At 34.7% G+C, this 23,206-nt stretch overlaps 1 protein-coding gene across 2 annotated transcripts in view; it reads left to right on the top strand.

Moving 5' to 3' along the window:
• Window positions 1–18,150, top strand: part of ZDHHC21 (zinc finger DHHC-type palmitoyltransferase 21) — a 69,450-nt gene extending 51,300 nt beyond the window's left edge. For both annotated transcript variants that reach the window (XM_045193648.3, XM_024558333.4), the window contains 2 exons: window positions 10,745–10,788; window positions 11,336–18,150. In XM_045193648.3, coding sequence (XP_045049583.1) covers window positions 10,745–10,788; window positions 11,336–11,468 — 177 coding nt within the window. In that variant the 3' untranslated portion in view covers window positions 11,469–18,150. The remainder of the gene's footprint in view (window positions 1–10,744; window positions 10,789–11,335) is intronic.
• The last annotated feature ends 5,056 nt before the right edge of the window (window positions 18,151–23,206 follow it).

The following is a 23,206-nucleotide window of genomic DNA, read 5'->3' as shown; positions in this document are numbered from 1 at the left end:
CCCCACCCCAGCTGAACCTCCCTCCCTCCCCCACCTTTACCCTCCCCCTTGATTTTGATAAGTATATTTTTAATATAAAGTAGTATATTTATGAACATATTCCCTAAGTATGAACTTAATTCTAAGAAGTTAAGAAAGTTTAGAAATTAGAGGAGAAAATTATCCATACTTTTATTCCCATTTTCATAAGCCTTTGTAATTTTTAATGTAGTTATGATCAGTGTATAGAGTGTATATACAATTTTTTATTCTGCCTTTAAAATTAACATAAAGTAGTTTTATATACCTGTAGACTTCATAGTTAACCTTTCCCTGTTTATCAGGATCTAATGTGCAATTATTGTTTTCTATATTATAAATAAAATTACTCTGAACATCTCTTTTTCTTCTTTAAGCTATCATATAAGGTAACTTCCAAAAATGTGGAGTTGCCGATAGAAGCATTTTCTTTGTAATTAAATCTTTTTTGAATGTACATTATTAGCTAAATGGGATTTAGCACCCACAACAGGAAAGATCTAAAAGTAAGAAGAATACTGAGTAATGATTTGAAAGTTCGATAATACACAGAGTTACAGAAGATGTAGGGTAAATAGACCTTATGTATTGTTGGTGGGGGTGTAAACCTGGTATATCCTTTTTGAAGGGCAAATTTTCAGTGTCTATCAAAATTTAAAATGCACAGTCCTTTCACTACAAATTTATTTTGTAGAGACTATTTGATTACTTGTATGTAAGTAAACATGTAAGTTAAAGATCATTATTATATTATGTATAATGCATGTATTGTATATGAAAACTTAAGTGATTGTAAGAATATATTCAGTGAAAGAAATGTATAGTAAGAAAAAAATGCGTCAAAATTTACTGTAAAGCAATGGTAATCACAAAAAGTGTGGTACTGGCATAAGGATACACATGTTGATAAATGAAATGGAATTGAGGGTCCAGAAATATAGACATACTTAACGGACAGTTATTTTCAGCAAAAGAACGAAGTGAGACCCTTACCTCGCACCATGAACATGTGTTAACTCCAAGTGATTTGGAGGCCTAACTGTAAGATCTAAAATTATAATTATTATAAAACTCTTAGAAGAAAACATAAGATAAATCTTGGGTTAGGCATGAATATCTTAAATATGACACCAGAAGTACAAATGACCAAAGAAAAAAATTGATAAACAGGACTTAATCAAAACTATAAACTTTTGTGATTCAAAGGACACTATCAAGAAAGTGAGAAGACAGTTCACAGAATGGGAGAAGATATTTGCAAATCATCTGATAAGAGACTTGTATTTAGAATATGTAATTCACAATTACTTCATAGTCTGTTCATAAGTCATGTCAAAATTGCCAGATTATGCTTGCATATTTTGAATTTTCACTTTTGAATTTACTAAAATCATTGGTATACATTTATATCCCCTGGAATGGGATTTCTCAGATTTCCCCAATTTCTTCTGAATAATGACTGGAGTGAATGACATTTGGGAGCTTTGCTGCTACAAGTAGAAGTTACCTGTGAGGGCCGTCATGGGTTTATAGCTGAGTAACAATTTCCTCTTCACCTAGCAGCCCCAGTAGCCTCAGAGAGTGAGGTTTGGCAACAAAGGCTTCAAGATCTTTTAAGAATCCCTCCTCCAAACTTTCAGCATTTACCTTTGAGTTGGATATAAAATTAAATTTATCATATTTGTTGGTTTTTAAAGGATTTATAGCAGTCTCCCCCTCATCTGAGGCTTTGCTTTCTGTGGTTTCAGTTACCCATGGTCAACCATGGTCTGAAAATACTGTATCAAATGGAAAATTTTAGAAATAGACAATTCTTAAGTTTTAAATTCTGAGTATCATGAAGTCTCGCACCTTCCTGCTTCACTCCGTCCCACGTGGGACATGAATCGTCCTTGTCTAGCATCCCCATGCTGCATACACTGCCCAGCAGTCCCATCATTTAGTAGCCTTTTTTTTTATAGTTACCAGATCAACTGTCCTGGTGTCCCAGGGTTCAGGTCACCCTTATTTTACTTAGTAGTGGTCCCCAAATGCAAGAGTAGTGATGCTGGCAATTCAGATATGCCAAAAAGCAGCTGTAAAGTGTTTGAATGTGTGAGAACAAACAGTAAGTATAGGGTTCAGTACCATCCAAAGCTTTAGTCATCCATTGGTGGTCTTGGACTGTACACCATGTAGATAATGGGGGACTGCTGTATAATGTCAGATTCTGTTCTGACGATTCCATGCTACCAATATATTAATATTAATTTTCAAATTACACAATGTTCTTTTTTGTTACACTGTGGAACATTTCATTGTCTTAAGATAGGGAGATTGTTTCTAACATTGTGTTATTTCTAAAATTGAGTGGATACCACATTTGTTAAATAATGCTCTCTCCCAAAGTTTCATCTCTTTCTGTATATATATTGTACCCTCTCACAATACTCTGTAGTAGACAGGTCTGATATATGTAGAAATTACACATTTGTGAAACATAAAAAAAACAATGCAAGTATTAAGAGACAGAAAGACAAAGATTGTATTTATATTTGTTAGTCCAATCTGTAATCAATGTACTTCCTCTTAAATCCAATTTCTCTGAAAAATTACAATAAATTGCAGTTCCATTTTCATGGGCTTTCATAGTGAACTTCAAGCATCACTGTTTTTGGATTAAAAAAAATTTTTAAGGGTTTTCAGAATACATTTCTCCCCACATTGGTTTAAGGTTTTTAAGTTTTAATTATTTAAAGTTGTTATGCATTTAGTATTTAATTTTAAATCTAGTAAATTATTAGCATTTATATGAAATAGTATTTAATATTTTAATTAAAGTAAAAAATGTAGATTTTGCTTACTTTCTTTATAAAACATGCTTGCTGTTTTCATTTTTATGAAAAAATTAAGACTACCTACAGGAAATTTCAGACCTGCACATGTGTTTGTCATCTGAATCTATTGCTCTCTCTTTACAGTGTGAAAGAAGTGATATATTTGTCAGGTAGCGTAAGGAAGAAAGGGAGGGAAGGAAATACAGTAAATTTAATCTTTCCAATGCAGTCTTCCTCCTTCCCATATTCCTGTACTCAAAGAACAGGAGACAGGTTGGGAAAACACTGGTAGGAATATATCATTTCATTATATGACGTATGTAATTACATAGTTTGAATATCTGCCTATTAGACAACATACAAACACCAAATGCTATCTTTTTTTTTTTAGGTTTAGATTGAAGTTTTGAGGAAACAACGTATTAATATTCAGCAATTTTTTCCCATTGTTCTTTCTTGGAATAAATAAATCACTTCTGTGTAAGAGGAAAATTACCATCTTCTTATTGATAGTAGAAGGTAACAGGATAATCAGTAATGATAATCTGATGTCATTTGAGACCTAGCAAGAACAGATTATCTGACTCAGATAAAATAATTAGAAATTACTTAAATTTAGGAATAGTGGATTCCTAATCTCATTTCTGAGGTTAAGAGTCCACACAACCAGATGTTTCTGTGGACTAGACTAATCTTAAACCCGATTTTAAAGGATTACGTTTGATTATTTTTAGATTTAATTTCAAACAGGATTTAAATGTATGTGTTTGTATATTTTTACTAAAATTAATATTAAAGTGTTTTCAAAGCAGTCAGCTTTAAAGCATTCTTTATTTAGGGAACAGATTACTCTAATTATTCCTTATTAGACTGTTCAGCATTTTTTCCTGTTTCTAAGGGAAATGGATAGTGATGTTGTTATTAATGTAATTGATGTCAGGATTTCTTGTGGAGCAGTAGTTCACACACAGCCAAGAACAATGTCTGTTCTGACAAGCACCACCACTGATGGTGCCGGGTGAGTGTGTTAGGGCTGTTTGCAGTCACTGGGCTTGGGGAGAGGTAATCGCGGAGCGCTGCAGCAGCTGGTGCAGCGCCTTCCGGGGCGGTTCCGACAGTGCGCCATTGTGTGCCGTGACACCGCTCGGACAGTGTCTCCGAGCTTTGCATACGAGCACTTTTGTTTTCCGGGCACCATGGAGTTTCTGTAATAGCTTAAGCTTTTGATGGTGTCTCTGGAGCTCAGTGTTTTTCTCAGTTGTGGTGAGGTTCATGGTAGGGTGGAAAAGATATATTTACTAGCAGTTTTGTAAAAGGCTTTAAATTCTCAAAGCAAAAATTGAGCTTTTGCATTTGGTCTCACAGGTACTGTTGTTGGACTCTACTTGAATTACTAAAGGTAGCTTAAAGCAAAGCTTTTCAGAATAAAAGGGGAAAATGCTCCCCTCCCCCTAATACTGGCTCATGGCTACCTAAATAAATATAGAAAGAATTACAAATGCAGGAGTGACTTATTTTTAACTTGGTTATGTCATTCAATGAAAAGTATTTTATGTTCAAAATGTTAAGTTAGTTTAAATGAGACTATCTGTTAAATATCATTCTCATTATGAGACAGTTAGTGGATTTACCTGCCTTTTAAAAATACCCATAAATGTAGTGCTGAGATTATTAATCCTTATAATTAAAATTTGCCAAGTATCCTACTGAATCAATGTGGTGAATTAGTAGCATTCAACTCCAAACTAGCTTTGCAGATATGGAAAACAATTTGAATCTATTCATGTAATAGTACAGGGGAATAGTGCACTTTAATTTTCTTAAAGCATTACTCATTTCTTGAGTGATTAAATGGAAGCTAAACATTTACAAGTTTCTTTTGAGTTTCAGTTTTCCCCTCATCAATCTTTGATCTGACTTTAAAACACTATAGGATTGGAGAAAATAGTGACTCATTTATGGTTAACTTTTGTAGAGCTTTTCCCACAATGATTCATATGCTTTTCTCTGTTACATTTCATCCATATATTAGTTACAGCCCATGTCCCAGCCATTCGTTCATCTTCCTTCCACTGTTAACCAAAAACGTTACTGAAAGCATAATTCTGTATAAAAAATGTAAGAGTAGTTAACTTTGAGTGTTGATTGCAAGCATAATTTTTCAGTTTCCAATATTTAGTGTAAGGCTTATTTACACAATGCATTCCTGTGTACAATCATCCTCTCTGGCATGCTCTATATTCTTGTATAATCATTGCTTGTATACTTGACTGCTTTCACTAGACCGTAAGGGCCTCGATGCTAAGGATTGTGTCGTAACAAGTACTTAGTAAATTTTTGATAGATGGATAAATGAGTAAATGAATCTTGATTTTATGTACTTAGTACTTGATTTTTCAACTAGATTATAAGCCCCTTCTAGGGTATTAAATTTTATGTGTGTAATCTCCCAGAGTGCTGGTCATTTTAACTTTTATTATAAAATGCACATTTTCATTTAGATGTAATTTTTTGAAAGTTACATTCTTACGTCATTGATATATTTTATCTCTGAGTCTTTCAGGAAGTGTTTAGTAGGCAGTATGAGTAAGAACGAGGACTGCCATTTATTGAGGAGTTTGTTAAGGGCTCTAATTTATATTAACTCATTTAATCCCTCAAAACAACAACAACAACAAACTTTTGAGGTAAGTATTGTAATTTGAAGATTAAGATATGGAATTTTAGTAATTTTCCTAAGGTTTTACCTTCCAAAAGTGGCTTGATGTGTGGGAATTATTTTGGAAAGACATTTTCGGTAACTATATAATGTAAAATGTCCTGCCCTCTCACACTGGTTCCATGATTGGTTAAATCCTCATGTGAATTTCAGATCTCTAATAAAAGATATAGCCGGTCCTTTTTGGAGATGGATTAAAGAACCATTTATTCCACATAAGAATATAGTGAGTTCTGACTTCAGAGGAGAAATAGCTGATAGTAACAGGAAATTCTTTCTTTTTGAACTATAGGAATAAATGAAGGAATCATGTTGTTTCTGTGTTCAGTTAGTTCAGTGCTGCACACGTGTATTGAGCACTCACTTTGAGCAAAATACGCTGCTAGGTGCTGTGGAAGATGTGAAGTTAAAGGAGCTTCATGCTGACCACGTGTTGAACAGAGGTGCTAGGAAGGCAAGAAAAGGTCTGTCTTGGGATGAGTAGAAATTAGTAATAGATAAAACAGGTATATAATCTGTAGTTGTGAAAAGTTTTTTGAATAGTTTTTTTTACTCCCGATGAACAGTCATTGAATTGGATACGTGCAACGGAGTTGAAAGCATCGAGATCTGCAATAAAGGATGACGAGTGCAGGCAGGCATTGAGCTTAGATTGACTTGTCTTCAAGGAGTCTTTCTGAGAGAGAGACTTTCTTCAGTTTGGCAAGTCTTAGAAACTCCATTTTGAAAATGTTTCCAAGGTTTGCACAGTGGCCGTATCGTAGCCAATCAGGTTTATCCAAGGTGAGATTATTGCTAATTGAAAATGTTTCCAGAGTTAATGAGGCCGAGAAGCAATGACCCTTACTTCCAGACTTGAAAGCGATAGTCATGGAAACCAGGTTGGCAGTTGAGTCCCTTATGTCTGATTGTGGGGTGTGTCAGAGGACCCTTCACATCCTTTCTCCCCTGTCACAACATATATGGCGAAGTGTTGGTTGATGAGAATGAACTCCAGGCAGGAAGTTGTGTTGCAAGAGGCCTAAATTCTCAGGTCTGTTAACCAGGAAACGTCTGGTGATAAATTCTTCTGCTTTGCTCCTCAACCCTCCCAATATTTCTAGTAGGCAACGACTACCTCCCTCCTCTTTTCTGCTAAGAACTTTTTTTCCTATTTTAGGTATAATCTTATTAGTTAGGATATAGCTTTATTTTAAAATCAATCATAGTTTCTTAGGCTGAATCTGAAAGATCGTTTCTTAGGGTAAGGTCAGCCATTAGCAGAAGTATAAAGTATTGGTTGATAAAATAGGTAAAGGTTGTATTTCTGTAAGTCTTGCTTTTTCTAATTTATTCTTATTGTTAGAAAATAAACTTTCAGTTTTAAAATGGGAAAGCATTCTCATACATCTCTTAGTTACGTATGCCTACTGAAGAAAGTCTTAGCTACTTTGATCATTAGACTATAAACAAGACAAATATTTCTTTGGAAATATGCTATTCTGAAATACAGTTAGAATAAAAACTTCATTTGTATTATTCTTGAAAAATGAATTTTATGGATAGCTGAATTTTATCTAAAATTAAGAATTAATAAATTATATGTATACTCTTTAAAGGTAGCAATTATCTTATTTGTCATTGTGTAATGGTCACTTAAAGGTATTGAATCTTTTAAGTTGAATAGAATTATGTTCACCAAAATCTATTTTAATTATTCTTAGTCTAAAATCTTCTACATTTTCATGCTTTATAAAACACAAAAAAGTATATTAAACCTAAGTTGGCAGTTGAAAATAACTTACAGTTTCAATGTTCCAGCCAGTAGTAACTTTGTCCTCTTCTAGTTTGCTGTTTCTATTGTGCTTATGGATGTGATAGCAAAATGACGTGTGTTGCTCTGAATGTGTTGTGTAAATGTCAGTTCAAAAACCACGTGACATGTTTGGTTGATCAAATACAAATATTACACTTTTTTGTATAACAGTATTCAAGATAGCTGAGTTTTAGATTAGCATCTGCTGTTACTGGAGAAAAAAAAAAGCCTTTATGTTTACCCTCCCAGATCGTGTTCATAACGTCACGGTTTTGTCATGCCCTCCGATAGAATGACCATCTATTTATGATGACCTAATCCATAGTAGTCTCCTTTTCTCTTCAACCAGATTCTAGAAAGATGTCGAAAGCACTTGAAAAATAAAAGTTTTTCTCATGTGAAGTCTTTCAAGTTGATTCTTTTATTGCCACAAATAAGTCCCTCAAAGTTATAATCAAGTTGTAAATTTCTGCATAGTAAAAATTTCCTGTAATATTAGCTAGTTATAGTAGACTGACCTTGTAATTGCTTTTTCAGTCCTGAAATAATTCCCAGTGTTTAAGTATTATTCACAACTGCAATTTTCGCCGTTAATATATACCTCTCCAAATAGCGCTTGACTTCTGTCTCATCTTTTTGTATTTTTGTACAAGCTGTCTTACTTGTTTTGGAACAACCTGTCACTCAGCATTTCTAAGACATCATTAAAATTACTTCAATCACTTTCTATATAGATGAAACCAGGGGCTCAGCTTTCCTGTAAGTCCCTAATCAGTGTTGTCATGTATTTGCAGGCTGTGTTTTCACAGATAAAACATTATTTTGAGGAAATTATGCAACAGAACCAAGAAGGGTTAATTGTAAATAAAATTGTCATCAGTTACCATGAATTTCAAAGAGTAATGGGAAAACTGATTAATATAGAATATGTTGCAAATCTACAGTCTTGTCCCAAATTCCTAGGTAATCTGGAAAGAATACTCTGTTATTTGCTACGTACGCATCTAAAAAAAAGATTTATTTTTTTCATATGTTGGCTAACTTTACTTATTCAACTGTTAATATGTAAGAAATTAATATTATAGCTATTGATGCAACTTCTATAAATAGTCTTTTAAAGTGAAGGTGCTTTTTATTATTTTCATCAGAGAAAAGTTTTACAGCCAGAGAAGTTCTTGGGATTGGAGTTGAAACCACAAGTATTTGCATGAATAGTACTGCTTAATAATAGTATAGTCCACTTGGTATATATGAGCAAGCTAGTAAAGGGTAAGAGGAGAAAAACGCCTCCAACCTTTTGGTATATTTAAAAGAAGATAGGCCCTGCCTGGGCCACTCAGTGTCATCCTGGTCAAGGCTGCAGGTTCAGTCCCCGGTCAGTGCGAATAGATGTCTCTCTTTCTCTCTCTCTCTCTCATTCTCTCATTCTCTCTCCCTCTCTCCCTCTCTCCCTTTCCCCCTTTCCCTCTCTTTCCCTCTCCCTCCCTCTCTTCCCCCTCACCCCCCCCATCCCCTGTTCTCTCTGAAATCAATAAACATATCCTTGGGTGAGGATTAAAAAAATAAAAAGATTTTTTTTATACCACTTTAAAATGTATTTAAAATGTAAATACACAAGGTCTGTCTGGAAAAAGCCCAGCCATTGTTAATATAATGAGAACGGTTTGCATGACATCAATGTAACTAGGCAGCCAAGGAGAGTGGACTGGAATGTGCATGTGTGAACAATGACAGCTTCACTGTACTAATCCGTGGAACAGTGGATGCCATTGAGTGAGCATGTGTACTGTGTGGCTATCGCATTCAAAATGACTAAGTGAGCAGAGCAAGGAATCTGCATCAAATTTTGCATTAAGTTTGACTATTCCTCTGTGGAAACTATCTGATGATTCAGAATGCCAGAGCTATAGGCAACTTGTGACTGGCAGCTTCATCACGACGATGCACCCACTCATGTATCCTGTCTTGTGCAGAGTTTTTTGGTGAAACATCAATTCACCCAGGTGACTCAGCCCCATTGCAGCCCACATTTGGTGCCCTGTGACTTCTGGCTTTTCCCAAAACTAAAATCACCTTTAAAAGGGAAGAGATTTCAGACTGTCAGTGAGATTCAGGAAAATACAGTGGGGCAGCTGATGGCAACTGGGAGAACTGTGTGAGGTCCCAGGGTGTCTAGTTGGATGGGAACTGAGGCGTCATTGTCCCATGTGCAGTGTTGCTTGTATCTTCAGCAAATGTTTCTGTTTCTGATATTACATGGCTGGATACCTTCTGGACAGACCTTGTATATCTAAACTGAGATCATGTCATTTGTTTTGATTATTTATCATGATGGTTTCTCAGTCTAATGATAGATATTCTATTAACGTGAATTAAACCAGCAAGTCAACCTTTTTTTGTTGAATTATTTTTCTTACGCATTTGTTAGAGCCTTATAGAAAAAGATATCAGAAACTGTATTACTATGAAGAGACTGATTTTTCTGTTGAAATGAAGGAAACAGGTTTTCTTTGTGTGTGTTTATTTTTTACCAAAGAACACTAATGAGTTCACTTGACTTTCCCGAGTATTAGGTGTTGTAGTAGGCAAATGCATAGATTGGCTTGTTGAATTGTGATTGTTTACAGAAATCCAGAACCAAAAGCTCTCTTTGGCTCTTAGAAGTTTTTTGTTCAGTAGTATCTTTCATTTGTCATTTTTGGTATTTATTTTTTTAATGCATATTCACTGACAGTTGAATTAAAAATACCATATTTTGCCATGTATAATGTGTACTTTTTTGCCCAAATTTGAGGGAAAAACAAGGATGTGTATTATACATGGGTGGTACTAATTCCCTATCTAAATAAGTGTGTTTAATTCTTTTATTTATGCTTGTGCAATAAAAGTATAACTCCAGAAAGCAATAACGATATTCATGTGCAAAATAATGCTCTGGAATATGATAACTGGTTTTGTTTCTGAATATAAGTAAATAACAGATTGAATTAAAAACTTAATGGTTTTCTTTTTCCTGAAAGTTTGGACCTAAAACGTGGGTGTGCATTATACACACCTGTGTGTTATACACAGCAGAATGTGGTAGATACTATGTGTTTTAAAAGAATTGTCTAGGAAGCGAGTATAATGAAAAGTAACATGAATGAAGTGAGACTCCTACAATTTTAGTGAGGTTTCGTAATTGAATCATGTTGGGGGGTACAGTGTGATGTTGCTTTTGTTTTTTCTAGTGGAATTTCAGCAGTGTCTGTAGATAATTTAGAAATCTTAGTACTCATATATTAACTGTTTAAATCTTCACTATATTCTCTGGGTATGACTTCAAAACATAAAATTACTATAGAATAAAGCTTTGATAACTTTATGTCTGAGTATATATTTTTTAATTTTTAATAGGATACAACATCTATTGAAAAGATGTCAAACTGTTGTGAAGAAATGTAAGTATACAAGTAAAGTCTGCAGTGTTCTTAATAAAAATGAAACTAACTGGCCACATTTGAAAGATAACGTGTGCATGTGGTGGAAGATAGTATAATGATGGCTTTTCCTGGTGCCTTGTCTACGGCCTGGGCCAGACAGTCAGAACCCCATCTTACAGTAGGGGTCTCCTGGCCGTGCTAGTTTTCATAGGAAGTAAGGACTGATCACCCTTGTTTCTGGTCTAGCTCAAGTAAGTTAAATTATTTGTCCTGAAAGTACATCAAAAGAGATTTGCTACTGTGTTGTTGACACACATTCTGTTAATCCTGAGATTTTCCTCCGCTTCAAAAGTTGCTCCAGGTTGATTGACGACACAGATACAATATCTGCTATCCAGAGTTAAAACTCAGCTGCGTGCCATAATGAAAGAAAAGCTGTGTTTGTGATGCTGGGGCACAATTCATCAGAGTCCAGTAATGGATCCCCAGCCAACCAGTATTGTTTTAGTTGACTGAAGTGCACCATGGGAGTGCTGTCTCTCACTAATAATGCTGTCTTCTGTAGATCGAGGCCCCGAAAGCCATGGCAGCAGACCTTCTCAGAAGTTTTTGGCACTCGTTGGAAGATCCTGTGGTTCATTCCTTTCAGGCAGAGACAACCACTGCGAGTTCCCTACCACTTTGCCAATCACGTCTAAACAGATGGATGGTGGGCACAGATGGGTCCTCCATGCTGGAAATGCGTTACAGGTTTTCTGATAATAGAACGATGACAGTCTTCAAGTCAATTAAAATCCACCCACCAATCTAGGCATCATAATGTGCCCCAGGCTTTATTTGAATAGTGATCTTGATCCTGTTGTGGGACTAATACAAGATCTATATTTAAGTTTTAAAGCATGTTTACTTTCAAATTAGCTTTCCACGGGGATTTCTTAAAATGCTTTTGTTATTAAACTCAAAGGCAGTGATTGGATTGAAATAATTGTACATAATTTCTTTTAGGACTGACAATATTATAGATTTTAATTTATGGGAATTTTCAGATGTTTATTTAAATTTTTCACTCTTAAACAGTACTAACCAAATCTGAATTTAATTCTTCAGGTTTTACAAAAGGTTTTACACCGTATATGTAAGTTTTCTTTTTCCAGTACAGCTTAAAATATGTCAGTGCTTTCTTTTGTACGTGCTGCAAGGGTTTTAAGTGCAGCACAGGGTTGAACAACAACAGAAGGGCAGTGTTTTCTCAGAAGTAGCTTTCCGGTGTTTTCTTCTCTTCACCAAAAACAAAACACCACTAAAATAAAGTACCACTTACCTACCTTATTTTAAAGGAAAAATTAATTTTTTTCATGGTAACATTCCCATTTCTTTTCCCTATACTGCTGTCATTATTGATTGTTAACGTATTTGCTTCGAGTAGAAAATGTGGACTAAGTGGGCATCTACTCCTGTTTTACCCTAAGATTCTGATGAGCAAAGGGAAAGAGAATGTGCAGTAATTCCACAGATACCTTCTCTAGTAGTTACGCCAGAGTGCGTGTTTTTAAAATGCTGGTGTAACCAGATAATGTATACTGTGCTGTATAAAGAGGAATATTGTTCTTTTGAAAAAATACATACACTTTTTACTTTTACTTAGCAATACCTACTAGTAGATCTAAAATTACACATTGAAGGTTTCCATATAGTAAACACTGGCCAACTATTCCTGAAATTCCATCTATAGGAAATTACTAGTAAAAATAAGTAAATAACTTTTGTATACCTATAATTACCCAAAATGAAATTAAATTTTAGTTAGCCAACTATAATTTGGATTGAAAGACTTTTATGTAGCTAATGTTAGGAAATGACCTTAAAATAAGAAAAGAATAATCTACATTTACTATTAGCCTTAAACAAATTGAAACTGCTCAGAGTGATGGTGTCTTGGAAAGCATAGAACATTTGTTTGAAAAGACCCTTAGCATGCTTTGAAAAAAATTCAGCTTTAACATTTTTTCTATTAGAATATTGCAAAGTCCATTCATCTTTTTTGAAAATTTTTGGACTCAGTCTTTCCCTTGAAGATTGAAGGAGTCTACTTACTTGCAGAATGTTAATAGTTTTCTTTTACTTAAATTTGATAGTAGGGAACCATACCTGAGATATCAAGCAACAGTTACCATTGTCAGGGGGTGAACTCTATTGTGGTTACTCCTTTCAGAAATTGTAAATATCTTCTAAAATAATGGAACGAGCTGTTCTCAGAGATGTAAGTGCCATGTCTTACATGTTCTGATTATAATGTTTCATTACCTAAAAGTTTAGACATGGCAGATTAAAGTTTGTATTGGTGCTGATAAGATGCATAGTAAATTTAATATGAGAAATGTATTTGTAGAGCTTAGTGAACCACATTCGTATGTTCATGTCATGGAAATGGGTTGGATTTTGTGCAAGCTAACATGTTGAACAAATTTGGCCTGGTGACAGAACTGTTATAAGGAAGTAATGTAGAGGTAGTATACAGATAGATACCCATTGAATGCCCTACCTAGCTGTATACATTCCTTTCAAATGAGGACCTTGAGGAAACAGGAAAGTGAAGTGAAGATCCCTTAAAGAGCTTTATAGACACAGTTATACTTCATATAGTAGCAGGAGCTACCTTGAAATGTACCTGGGAGGTGCTCAGAGCCAACTTCTGCCTCAGTAATGAGAACCAGAGGTGTCCCTTTCCCACCCTAAGAGGTTTTGTTTTTCTTAGATTTACCATTTCTAGAGCACATTCTCTTCCCTCTTTTCTCTCTACCCTCGCTAGTCTGATCGCTCTGTGCCTGATCCCTCTGGTACTGCAATACGAACTCATACACTAGGCAAAACATGTATTTATTTTGTTTGAATGACAGAAATGCTACATATCAATATATCAATATATTTATGTAAGACTCTATATTAAGGGATATATATATGTATATATCCCCAAGTCAGCATGCTTAACTGGATTTTGTTAATCCTTGTTAGATGAGAAAAAACCAACAGGTAGTTCTTCCTAGGGAGTGCATAAACTCTAGTGCTCTCTCTGCGCCCTCTTTTGGCTAATTGATGTAATTATACTGGGTCTAGAGATTTACTGCCCCACAAGTAAATTGTATAGCCAAAATCAGAACCTGTCCAAGGTACAAACTTAGGGGGAGTGTATGTACAAAACTGTTATATTTTATGAGAATTAATGGTTCGTGTTTATGATGTCATATCTAGTTCATACAAATGATGACTACTTTGCTTTATTTTTATGTATATTATATTTTTTACTGTCATTTACACATTTAGATCAGATCAGGGTAAACAAATGTAAACCATTTCATGAATTTTATTTTATTTTTTAAACTTTTATTTTTATTTATTTTTGTTGTGTTTTTTCATTACCATTTGTCCCCGCTACACCTTCTTCCACCTCCACCCACCTCCCTCCCCCTCTCTGCCCCCCTCCCCCGCAGTCACCACACTGTTGTGTCTGTGAGTTCTTCTTTTGGCAAATTAAGTCCTTAGAGTTAGAAAAGATGTTACTTTAAAATTATTATTTGTTAAAAAACAGAAATAATTATAGTTACATTGGCAAGCAAGTATCTAATGTGTTTTACTGAATATCTAAAAAATACATTTAGTTTTTTTAATCTCAGTTTTGGAATGATTTTTTTTTGCTGATTCTATTGCACTAAAATAGTAAGAGATTAATGATTCTTTTTATACTTCCCATTCTTTTTTAACTTTACAACTTAGAGTCATAGCTATAGCTTTGGTAGCCAATTTATTATGTGTTCTGTATAACCATGAAAATAACTAATAATGTGTTGAGTGTTAGAAAATAATTATGAATCATGAGGTAACTGATGTAATCTATATGTTGGATAAAGTAGTTTCTCATAAACATTTTATTCCATTTTAATAAGCGAAATATATTTTAAAGGATGTTTTACATCAGCAAAGTCATTAATTTGGTCTCTGGAAGTGAGTTTTACCTAGACATTATACACCTCTTGAATAATTATATTTTTTGTTGTCCTTTTCCTTAAACAAAGATCTTAATGTGCTCGAGATTGTAGGCAAACATTGACTGACTTCACAGTCCCCCGAACAGTAGGCATTCAGCTAATGCGCTTCGGGTACTTCGTCACCAAGACTGACAATTTAAAAATATTAAGCTAACTGATGTTCCATTATAAGAAAAATACTATTTTGCTTAAGGGTTGTATAAAAATATTTGTGGTTAACATAAGAGATAGCTATATTTAAATTTTTAATGTATTAGTCTCTGCAACAGAAGAAAGCATAGTTTACTTTTAATAGTAATAGGAATAGAGAACATAAGCTACATAAAATTCAGTATACAAGTGGAGTTAAAACTTCTGTGGGAATGAACATTGGTAAATTTTTGCTAATATTTAGAGGTATTTTTCTCTAAGGATGGTAGCTAATTGTAATTATTCTTCATCAATCTTTTTAAGTCACTTCTATACAAGCAATTAGTTGAAACTGTTTTACTAGAAAAGGGGTTAATAATTCTGAATGCTAATCATGAAGACTTAAGCTAGGACAACACTTCGAGTCAGGAGGTGTGAAGTAATTTAGAGGATGGCCACAGTGTGTTAGGTGTTAGGTCATGGGGCAGTTCGAGTGTTCTCACATGTATTGCTATAAAATCACAGCGTGTCCAGCCCTGGTTTACAACGGCATTGACACTGACAAAGCTGCTAGCCTCCCCCTGCATTTTTCTCTGGTCTCTATACTTCCCTTATGCTTCGTGGAGAAATAGATCACCTAGCTCAAGTTTACTCTTATTATTGCTGCTTCATTAAATAAGTTTTATACATGACTTCTAATATATATAGATATATCTAGAATTTATTTGATAAAGTTTATACTTACATTAAATAATTTACTAATAGATACAAGTAGAAGTTTTTTTTTACCCAGTTCTACCACTGTGGCTTTCAAAAATGTAAGTATTGGCAAGTGTAGTAAGTCAGTCGTGCACATTTAGTATGCTCTACTTTCTAGTATTGTTCACCTATAATTAACAAATGAATTAGTTTATTATTTAATGTTCACACTCGTTACCTTCTATTCTAAGAAGTGTCCTCTGAATTTATATCTAAATAACAAATGTCATGTTCTGAATTTAGCCATTCTCAATTGAATTCTAGAATAATCTATAGTAGAATGTGAGAAAGAAATAGAATCAGTTTGCCTAAAGTATTTTGAGCCAATGTTGTTATTCTGTGTGTTATTATTTAGCATTTCTGCTGCCTTCAGGATGATGATGGTTTAACCGCAGGAAAGTGACTCTCTTCAGACATCTCCTTTCATTATTATTGTGCAGTTTTTAACAACAAAATTTACTGTTTTTGTCTGTTCTTTAGATGTTGTAATAGTGACTGCTAGTGCTAATTTGAAATAGAAATAACAATGGTATTTAAAATTCTTAAGTTCTCAGTATTGCCAATATTTTTCACTATCATAATATTTTTTTACTATCATGTCCTTTTTCCCTAGTCCACCACAGAGGGCATAGAGTACAAGTGAGTAGTGAGTAGCCAAAGTTGCAGAAATAAATTAGGGTAACTTATTAAGATGGTGAGAAGGCTGGACAGGGAGCATGGGGAATCAGCATCTCAGCAACAGGGTAGACTGGGAAATTTCTGTGACGTCAGGAAATCCCCCTGCGACAGTCATTAGCCTTACCTCTTGCCGGTAACATTTACTCTAAGAGTTCTTAATGCATGTGAGCGTTTTTGTTTGAGTTATCTAAGGAATTTATATGCTGATTCTCCTCAGCTGGTAAGCTGCCTTTGAGAAATTATTTTAAATGCTAAATATTATAATTGTATAGTGTATGGTAACAGGAATTGTTGAGAGAGGTGCAGCTAGTTAGTGCTGAGAACTCCAGAGGTTGCCCAAAGTTTGATTGAAAAAACTGGGACCTTTATCACAAGTCTTGTGATAAGTTTGTATGTAAGGGGTGATTTTCACTTTAAAATTTGTGCTATTTTGGAGTTCTTGATATCTTGAAGGTCGTCTCCATACCAGTTAGTGTTGTGAATACCTGTGACATGTAATGTAGTGCTTGCCACAGTTGTTCAACACTGTTCTTTTCAGTACTGAGAGTTTTGTGTATAAACGGTAATGTGGATAAAATGGCAACAAAATAGGCATGTTTCTTTTTGTGGCTTTGCTTGCCTTTTTGAGTAAATACAGGGTTTAACTGCATTGATTGTAAACTACAGGGAGAGGGTGGCTGCATACTACAGCTCTGTGTTCTTGCCAGTGTTCATTGGGTGATAGTTTAACCTGCTGGTGCCTGAAGTTCGTGTCCTACAGCCTCAACAACTAAAACATCCTGGTGCTACGCGTTTAGCGTTGAGTGACCTTTTTATTTCCTGTACCAAAGAGTTAATTTTCTTTTTGGTTGACTGAGAGTTTTCATCTCACATCCTTATGTTTATAAGGTAGAATTTAGTGTTACTAAGAACAATTTGGATTACTGGATCTTAGTTTTTACACACTGCTGCCTCAATATAATTGGTTTTAAATGTCTCCCATTTGAACTTTTTTTTTTTTGAGTTAGGCAGATTAGTATGTTTTTTCATTTGGTATTTTTATATAGATTGGCTACTTTAAAAAGTAGTTTAATGGGTTGAAGTTGCAAAAGATAATCTTCCCACAAGATATTTTGGTTGTGCTTTATTTCCGCAGGAATACATGAGAAGTAATAAAAAGCATACTTTTATTTCTGTAAGTGAACTGTATAGCTTATTGGACCCTTTTCATGAATGCTGAAACAAAATGCTAAAATGAAAAGGTCAGGGCCCTTCCTGATTACAAGTGAGGAATTCTGCATCTGTGTGCGTAACCCTTAATGCCATTAACGAATGATAATGTCGTTTGTCTGTTTTGCAAACGAAGATAAAGAACACTTTAAAAATATACATATACATATATATAAACATTTCCCAAGAGGAAATGCAAATGTACTTGATTTAAACAAAACTGTAATAGAAAATTGAACTGTACCAAAAAAGGTCTCTATGTTGTTATTCACTTCACATAAAAAGTAAGAGTGTTTTAAAAACTAATTCTGCTTAGTGATTCATTTTACAAACAAATGGGAGGAAAAACTCTTTAGAGGTACTTGTAATTGTCCAAATATAATATTGCTATGTTTACTATTCTGGTTTTCTGTGTTTTCCCATAAACTTTAAAAACATTTGTTGAGTGTCCTTAAAACTGTGGCTGAAATGGTTTAAAATCCTGGCAAGAAGGTAATAGTGTGTGTGTATGTATATATATAGGAAAAGTGGACAGTCCCATTTCAGAATGTTTTGCATCCTTCTCACTCAAAAATTCTCTCATCGAATGTAGATATGGTATATGGTTTTGCAGTGAAATCCGAATGGAAAAAGGAGTCAAGTCTGAAGCTTACATTAAACATCACTCAGGATCATGTAAATGATACGTAGAAATAAAGATACACATATTGTTAGAGGTAAAAGTAAAATTTGAAAACAAAATGGGAAGAAGCAACATTATGTCTCTCTAATTGTCAACAATGTATTCACTTCATATTGTTGCCACAGTAGCAGTGCTGAGTTATTTGGCTTGTTTATGTATTATTTAAATTCATATGGCTGAACGCCATTATTTGTTCAGTTACTGGGTAGTAGAGAGTTCTCTACTATCCTGTGTCTACCAGAGATGAATAATGAAAAGAAATTTCCACTTTAGCATAAGGAGAATATAGCAAGTAAGTGATATAATAGGAAGAATTTCCACCACAGAGATACTTGGACAAGTGATTGCAGTTCTGCGGCGGGAAAGGCTGGGCCTTGGGAGACTGGGCACAGGTTACTGTGCTCGCATGAGCTTTACGTCCCTGGGATTAGTCTTTCAGCAATCCAACTAACAAGTTTAATGAATAGGCAAAATCTGTGATGTTTTGAGACTCCTAAAATTTTTGTATCAACCTCAAATTTTGTCTAGTATTATATATCCCTAAAACAAAGGACTTTTATTTTAATAGTGGTATGTTCCAAGTGCCATATGTCTTGTTTCGAAATCAGGTAATTATTTCATTCAGTGTATATGTCTACGTCCGAGTGCTGTTCTGCTGCATTGTCTGCTTTTCCTTGTCCTCCCCCCTAAGAACATTTAAAGAAAATCTTCAGTACCATTCCTAGCGCTAATGATATGCAGGTCGCAGTAACTGAGAAATGAGGGACTAGACCGAGAAGAGGGAGGGACGCACAAGTGTGAGCCATGCATCTGAGCGACACTTGTGTAACTGAAGAGTCTGCCCTGCTGCTCAGAATGAAAAACAAGCTGTGTGTCCACCTTAAGGATGATGTTGTTTTCTAATTTATTTTAGTGATTTCGTTTTATTCATGTAATATTTCTATTTTTCTTTGCAGATTGTTTTTAATTTAAATTGTGGAATTTTTACTTCCCTTGAAATGCATTATGTAATGTATTTTTAGAAATCTTATTTTTAAATAAATATTTTTTAAAAACAAAGGACTGTCTTTTTCCCCATTTCTTTATTTATTAAAACCAAACCAAATTCTAGATTTTAGCACTATCAGTGTAATAGGCCAAGTTTTTTTTTTTTTTTAGTTTTATGCAATTTGGGTGATTATTCAGAATTGTAGCCTTAGGATGTTATTCTACTGTAATCTCAAAATTTGTTGCATATGCAACAAGAATTAGGTCTATGTGCTCAGGTTACAGTCTATGAACTCAGTATTCTGAATGAGGTGTATTTGTCTTACAGGTGACCCAAATGGCTAGATTAGTACACAATTTATTTAACATTTATTGTGTCAAACACTTTTATGGAAATACTAGTTTTTTGAGGAGTAACGTACATAAAATGCATAGAGTTTAACTATACGTCTAGGTATCATTTTAGATGTAGAAATATTGAATTACTTAACGCCTTTGCTCTAATGGAGTTGTGTTCTAAGAGGTTCTGGACATCTTTTTATTGACATATTTCCAGAGTTGGAACTGATTGCTTTACTTGTACATGGGAGTTGTCACAAAGTATGTATTAATTAGTATTAATTTGTCAACAGTGTCATCTGAAAAGAGAAATAATTGTGTCTAGAAACAATGAAAGAGTATAATCTGCCCTGGGGGTGAAAGGTAGGGCAGATTTATTTATAAATCTATCTAGGGCAGATAGATTTATTTTCAATTTCTTTTCTTAAGTTTTTATTGCCATAAAAATAATGTTGATAAATATTCTGGATTTATGCATAAATTAAATGACCTGGTAGAGTTGCATATACAAGTATAAACTTTGTTGCATTGGTAAATAAAAGCATATGGTTGCATTTCTGACAAAATTTCAACGATTATAAAACTTTAAACTTGTTCCTTTTCCAGTTTCTTTGCTCTGGTTCTAAGCAGCATTTACACTAATTATGATTTCTTAGTGATGATAAATTATGATTCTCAATCTTTTTGGCCTCAGGACTCCTTTACACATAAAAATATCTTCAGGCTCCAAAGAGTGTTTGCTTATGTAGGTTGTCTTTATCAATATTGACTTTATTAGAAATTAAAACAGATGTATTTTAAATGCTTATTCATTAATTTATTTGAACATAATAATAAACCCATCACATGTTAACAATGTATTTTTATTTAGAGACCCATGATTTTACATTGTTTTCAAATCTTTAATATCTGCCTTCATAAAAGAAAGTTGCATTCTTATACTGCTTTTGTGTTCACTCCATCGCGTTGCTTTTCTGGTTGAACTCTCTAGAGAAATCCAGTCTCATGCAAATACAGTACAGAAGCTCCTTGACTTAATGATGGGGTTACATCCCAATAAACCCATCATATGTTGAAAATACTGTAAATGAAAATGCATCTAATTCACATAAACTACCGAATATCATAGTTTAGCCTGGCTAGTTTCTACTGAATGTGTTTTATTTTCACACCATCTTAAAGATGCAAAATCTTAAGTCGGGGATCATCTTCAGTTGGGAAAAAAAAGGAATTTTATATATATATCTCCTCACCCAAGTGCTTGCTCAGTGACTTTAGAGAGAGGGAGAGAGGGAGAAAGGGAGGGGGAGAAACATCAGTGTGAGAGAGAAACATAGATCGCTTGCCTCTTGTACACACCCCGATCAGGCACCAAACCTGCAGCATAGGCATGTGCCCCGATCAGGAATCAAACCTGCAACCTTTCAGCTCATGGGATGGTGCTGCAGCCAACTGAGCCACGCCAGCCAGGGCAAAAAGGAATGTTTTAATAGTCTCTTCAAGTGACTGCACTTCTGTGATATAACACAAAAACCCAACATATGATGTGTTTTCAAAGTTCAGTTGCAATTTTGGACCAGAAACAATACCAAGAAACGTTTCACACTCTGTTACATTAAAATCAATTGGTCTCTTTTTTACTTTGGAAACTTTTCTTAACCCATACATGACATTGTGACCTCATTCATTGGTCATTTGGAAATATTGGAGTAATCCAGATCTTCCCAATGTTGACACATGTCATTCTATAAAGTTAAATTAGATTAAATAAAATTTAAAAAATTAATATTACCACTTCCTGCCAGAAAAGTAAGTACTGGAAAGCTGTAAAACTCATGAGTTACATTTTTCAAAATTCTAATTTTTCACTGGGCGACGTGAATATTATCAGTGGTAACCACATACTGTCAGTGGTTTTCCTTGAAGTGACACATTCACTTCACTCACTTTTGAGAAAATATTTCCATATACCCACATGTGAAAAAGCATACTTTGTCAGCTGTTCTTTCAAGTAAAAAATGGGGTTCCAGGAAGAACATGGCTAGTTCAGCTTGCAACTCAAACAGTCAGCCCAGTGCTTATTCTCAAGAATAAACAATCCTACTTCGGGTTGCGGGTTAAATGCTCTGTGTACTGCCCTGCCCATGTTGTTGAAAAATGTTAAAAGTACATCAAAATTCAAGGTTTAGTGAAGTTAATCATTTTTACCGATTCATCAAGAGTATTATTAAATATATTATTTGCATTTGTACATTCTGGCTTTTGAAGCACTTAAAATATAGCATCCCTAAAGATTCACATCTACTTAGCTTTGTTATACGGAGACAAAAACTAAAAATACCCGATAATACTTTAATACTGCAAAATCGTAGGAGAAGCTGCCAGATACTGTAGACGAACAAATGCGAACGGATGCTGCTCTAGTCTGGCCGCTCGCCCATGTGGGCTGCGGTTATATCAGCGGGCAAGGGCAACTGGGGGAAAATTGGACCCTGTGGACATCCAGCTGAGCAAACAGGACTGAGGAAGGATAGAGGATGTGTTAGTTTGGAAAAAATACATCTAAGCTTACTAAAAAAATATTTGTATCAGTCACAGCACATTCTTTATATGTCCTCTGGCTTGCCTAGTATTTTTCAAATTAGCCCTCTTTCCAAACAAAAGAGCACCTCTGCTTAAAGATCAAACCCCCAAATAACAATGTTTTGCACATACAAAAGCCAGAATAATTCAGGAAATACAGAACTTGGAATACATACATCCAAACATTCAGGTGCTACTCGGACATGCACTGAGAGTGTGTCAGTAGTAGGAGTTGTGGCATGCTCTGGACAGTATCCTTAATACAGAAATCTATGCTACACACATTTTAAAATTCCTCACGGTTCTTAACATGGTTCTTTTAAAAAATGTTTGTTTTATCATTGCCACTATTACAGATACCCCCCATTTCCCCCCTTCCACCCCTCCACCCAGCAGCCCCCCCCTCCACTACATTGTTGTATGTGTCCACGGGCTCAGCATACATGAGTGTACGTTCTTTGGCCAATCTCTTCCAGGCCCCTCACTGCCAGACCCCCCCCCGCTCCCCGAGATCTGTCAGTGTGTTCTGTGTGCCCAGGCCTCTGGGTTTATTCTGTTGGTCAGTTTGGTTTGTTCATTAAATTCTGCATAGGAGTGCGATCGTATGGTATTTATCTTTCTCTGGCTTATTTTTCTTTGCCAAGTGTGAGTGTTCCCTAGTTCTAACTTGTGATGATTTTTGACAAAACCCAAATGAATGAGGATTTAATACAATGTGGAGGTTTTATAGTTGAACAATGGGATGAGTAATCCCTGATGAATAACTGATGAGCATCAAATAAATGAAACTTATTCTATAAATTGTATAAGTCATATAGATGTAAGCCAGATACCCTCATCCCATTGAACAGGTTCATAATTTAATTGCAACTAGAAGTAACATATCAAAGTTTTATGGGTGGTCTACACTTCCTATTTTTAGAGTTCTTGAATGTTTGAAAGTATCTCAAATATTTTTAACATGGAAAAAGTACCCAAAATATGGATAATAATAACTTACCTAAAGCACTCTAATTTTTGCTATTCA

The sequence above is a fragment of the Desmodus rotundus genome, chromosome 1 (genome assembly GCF_022682495.2).
Source record: "Desmodus rotundus isolate HL8 chromosome 1, HLdesRot8A.1, whole genome shotgun sequence".
Taxonomy (NCBI): Eukaryota; Metazoa; Chordata; class Mammalia; order Chiroptera; family Phyllostomidae; genus Desmodus; species Desmodus rotundus.
Note: the sequence above shows the minus strand (reverse complement) of the source record. Positions and strands in the feature narration are given on the sequence as shown.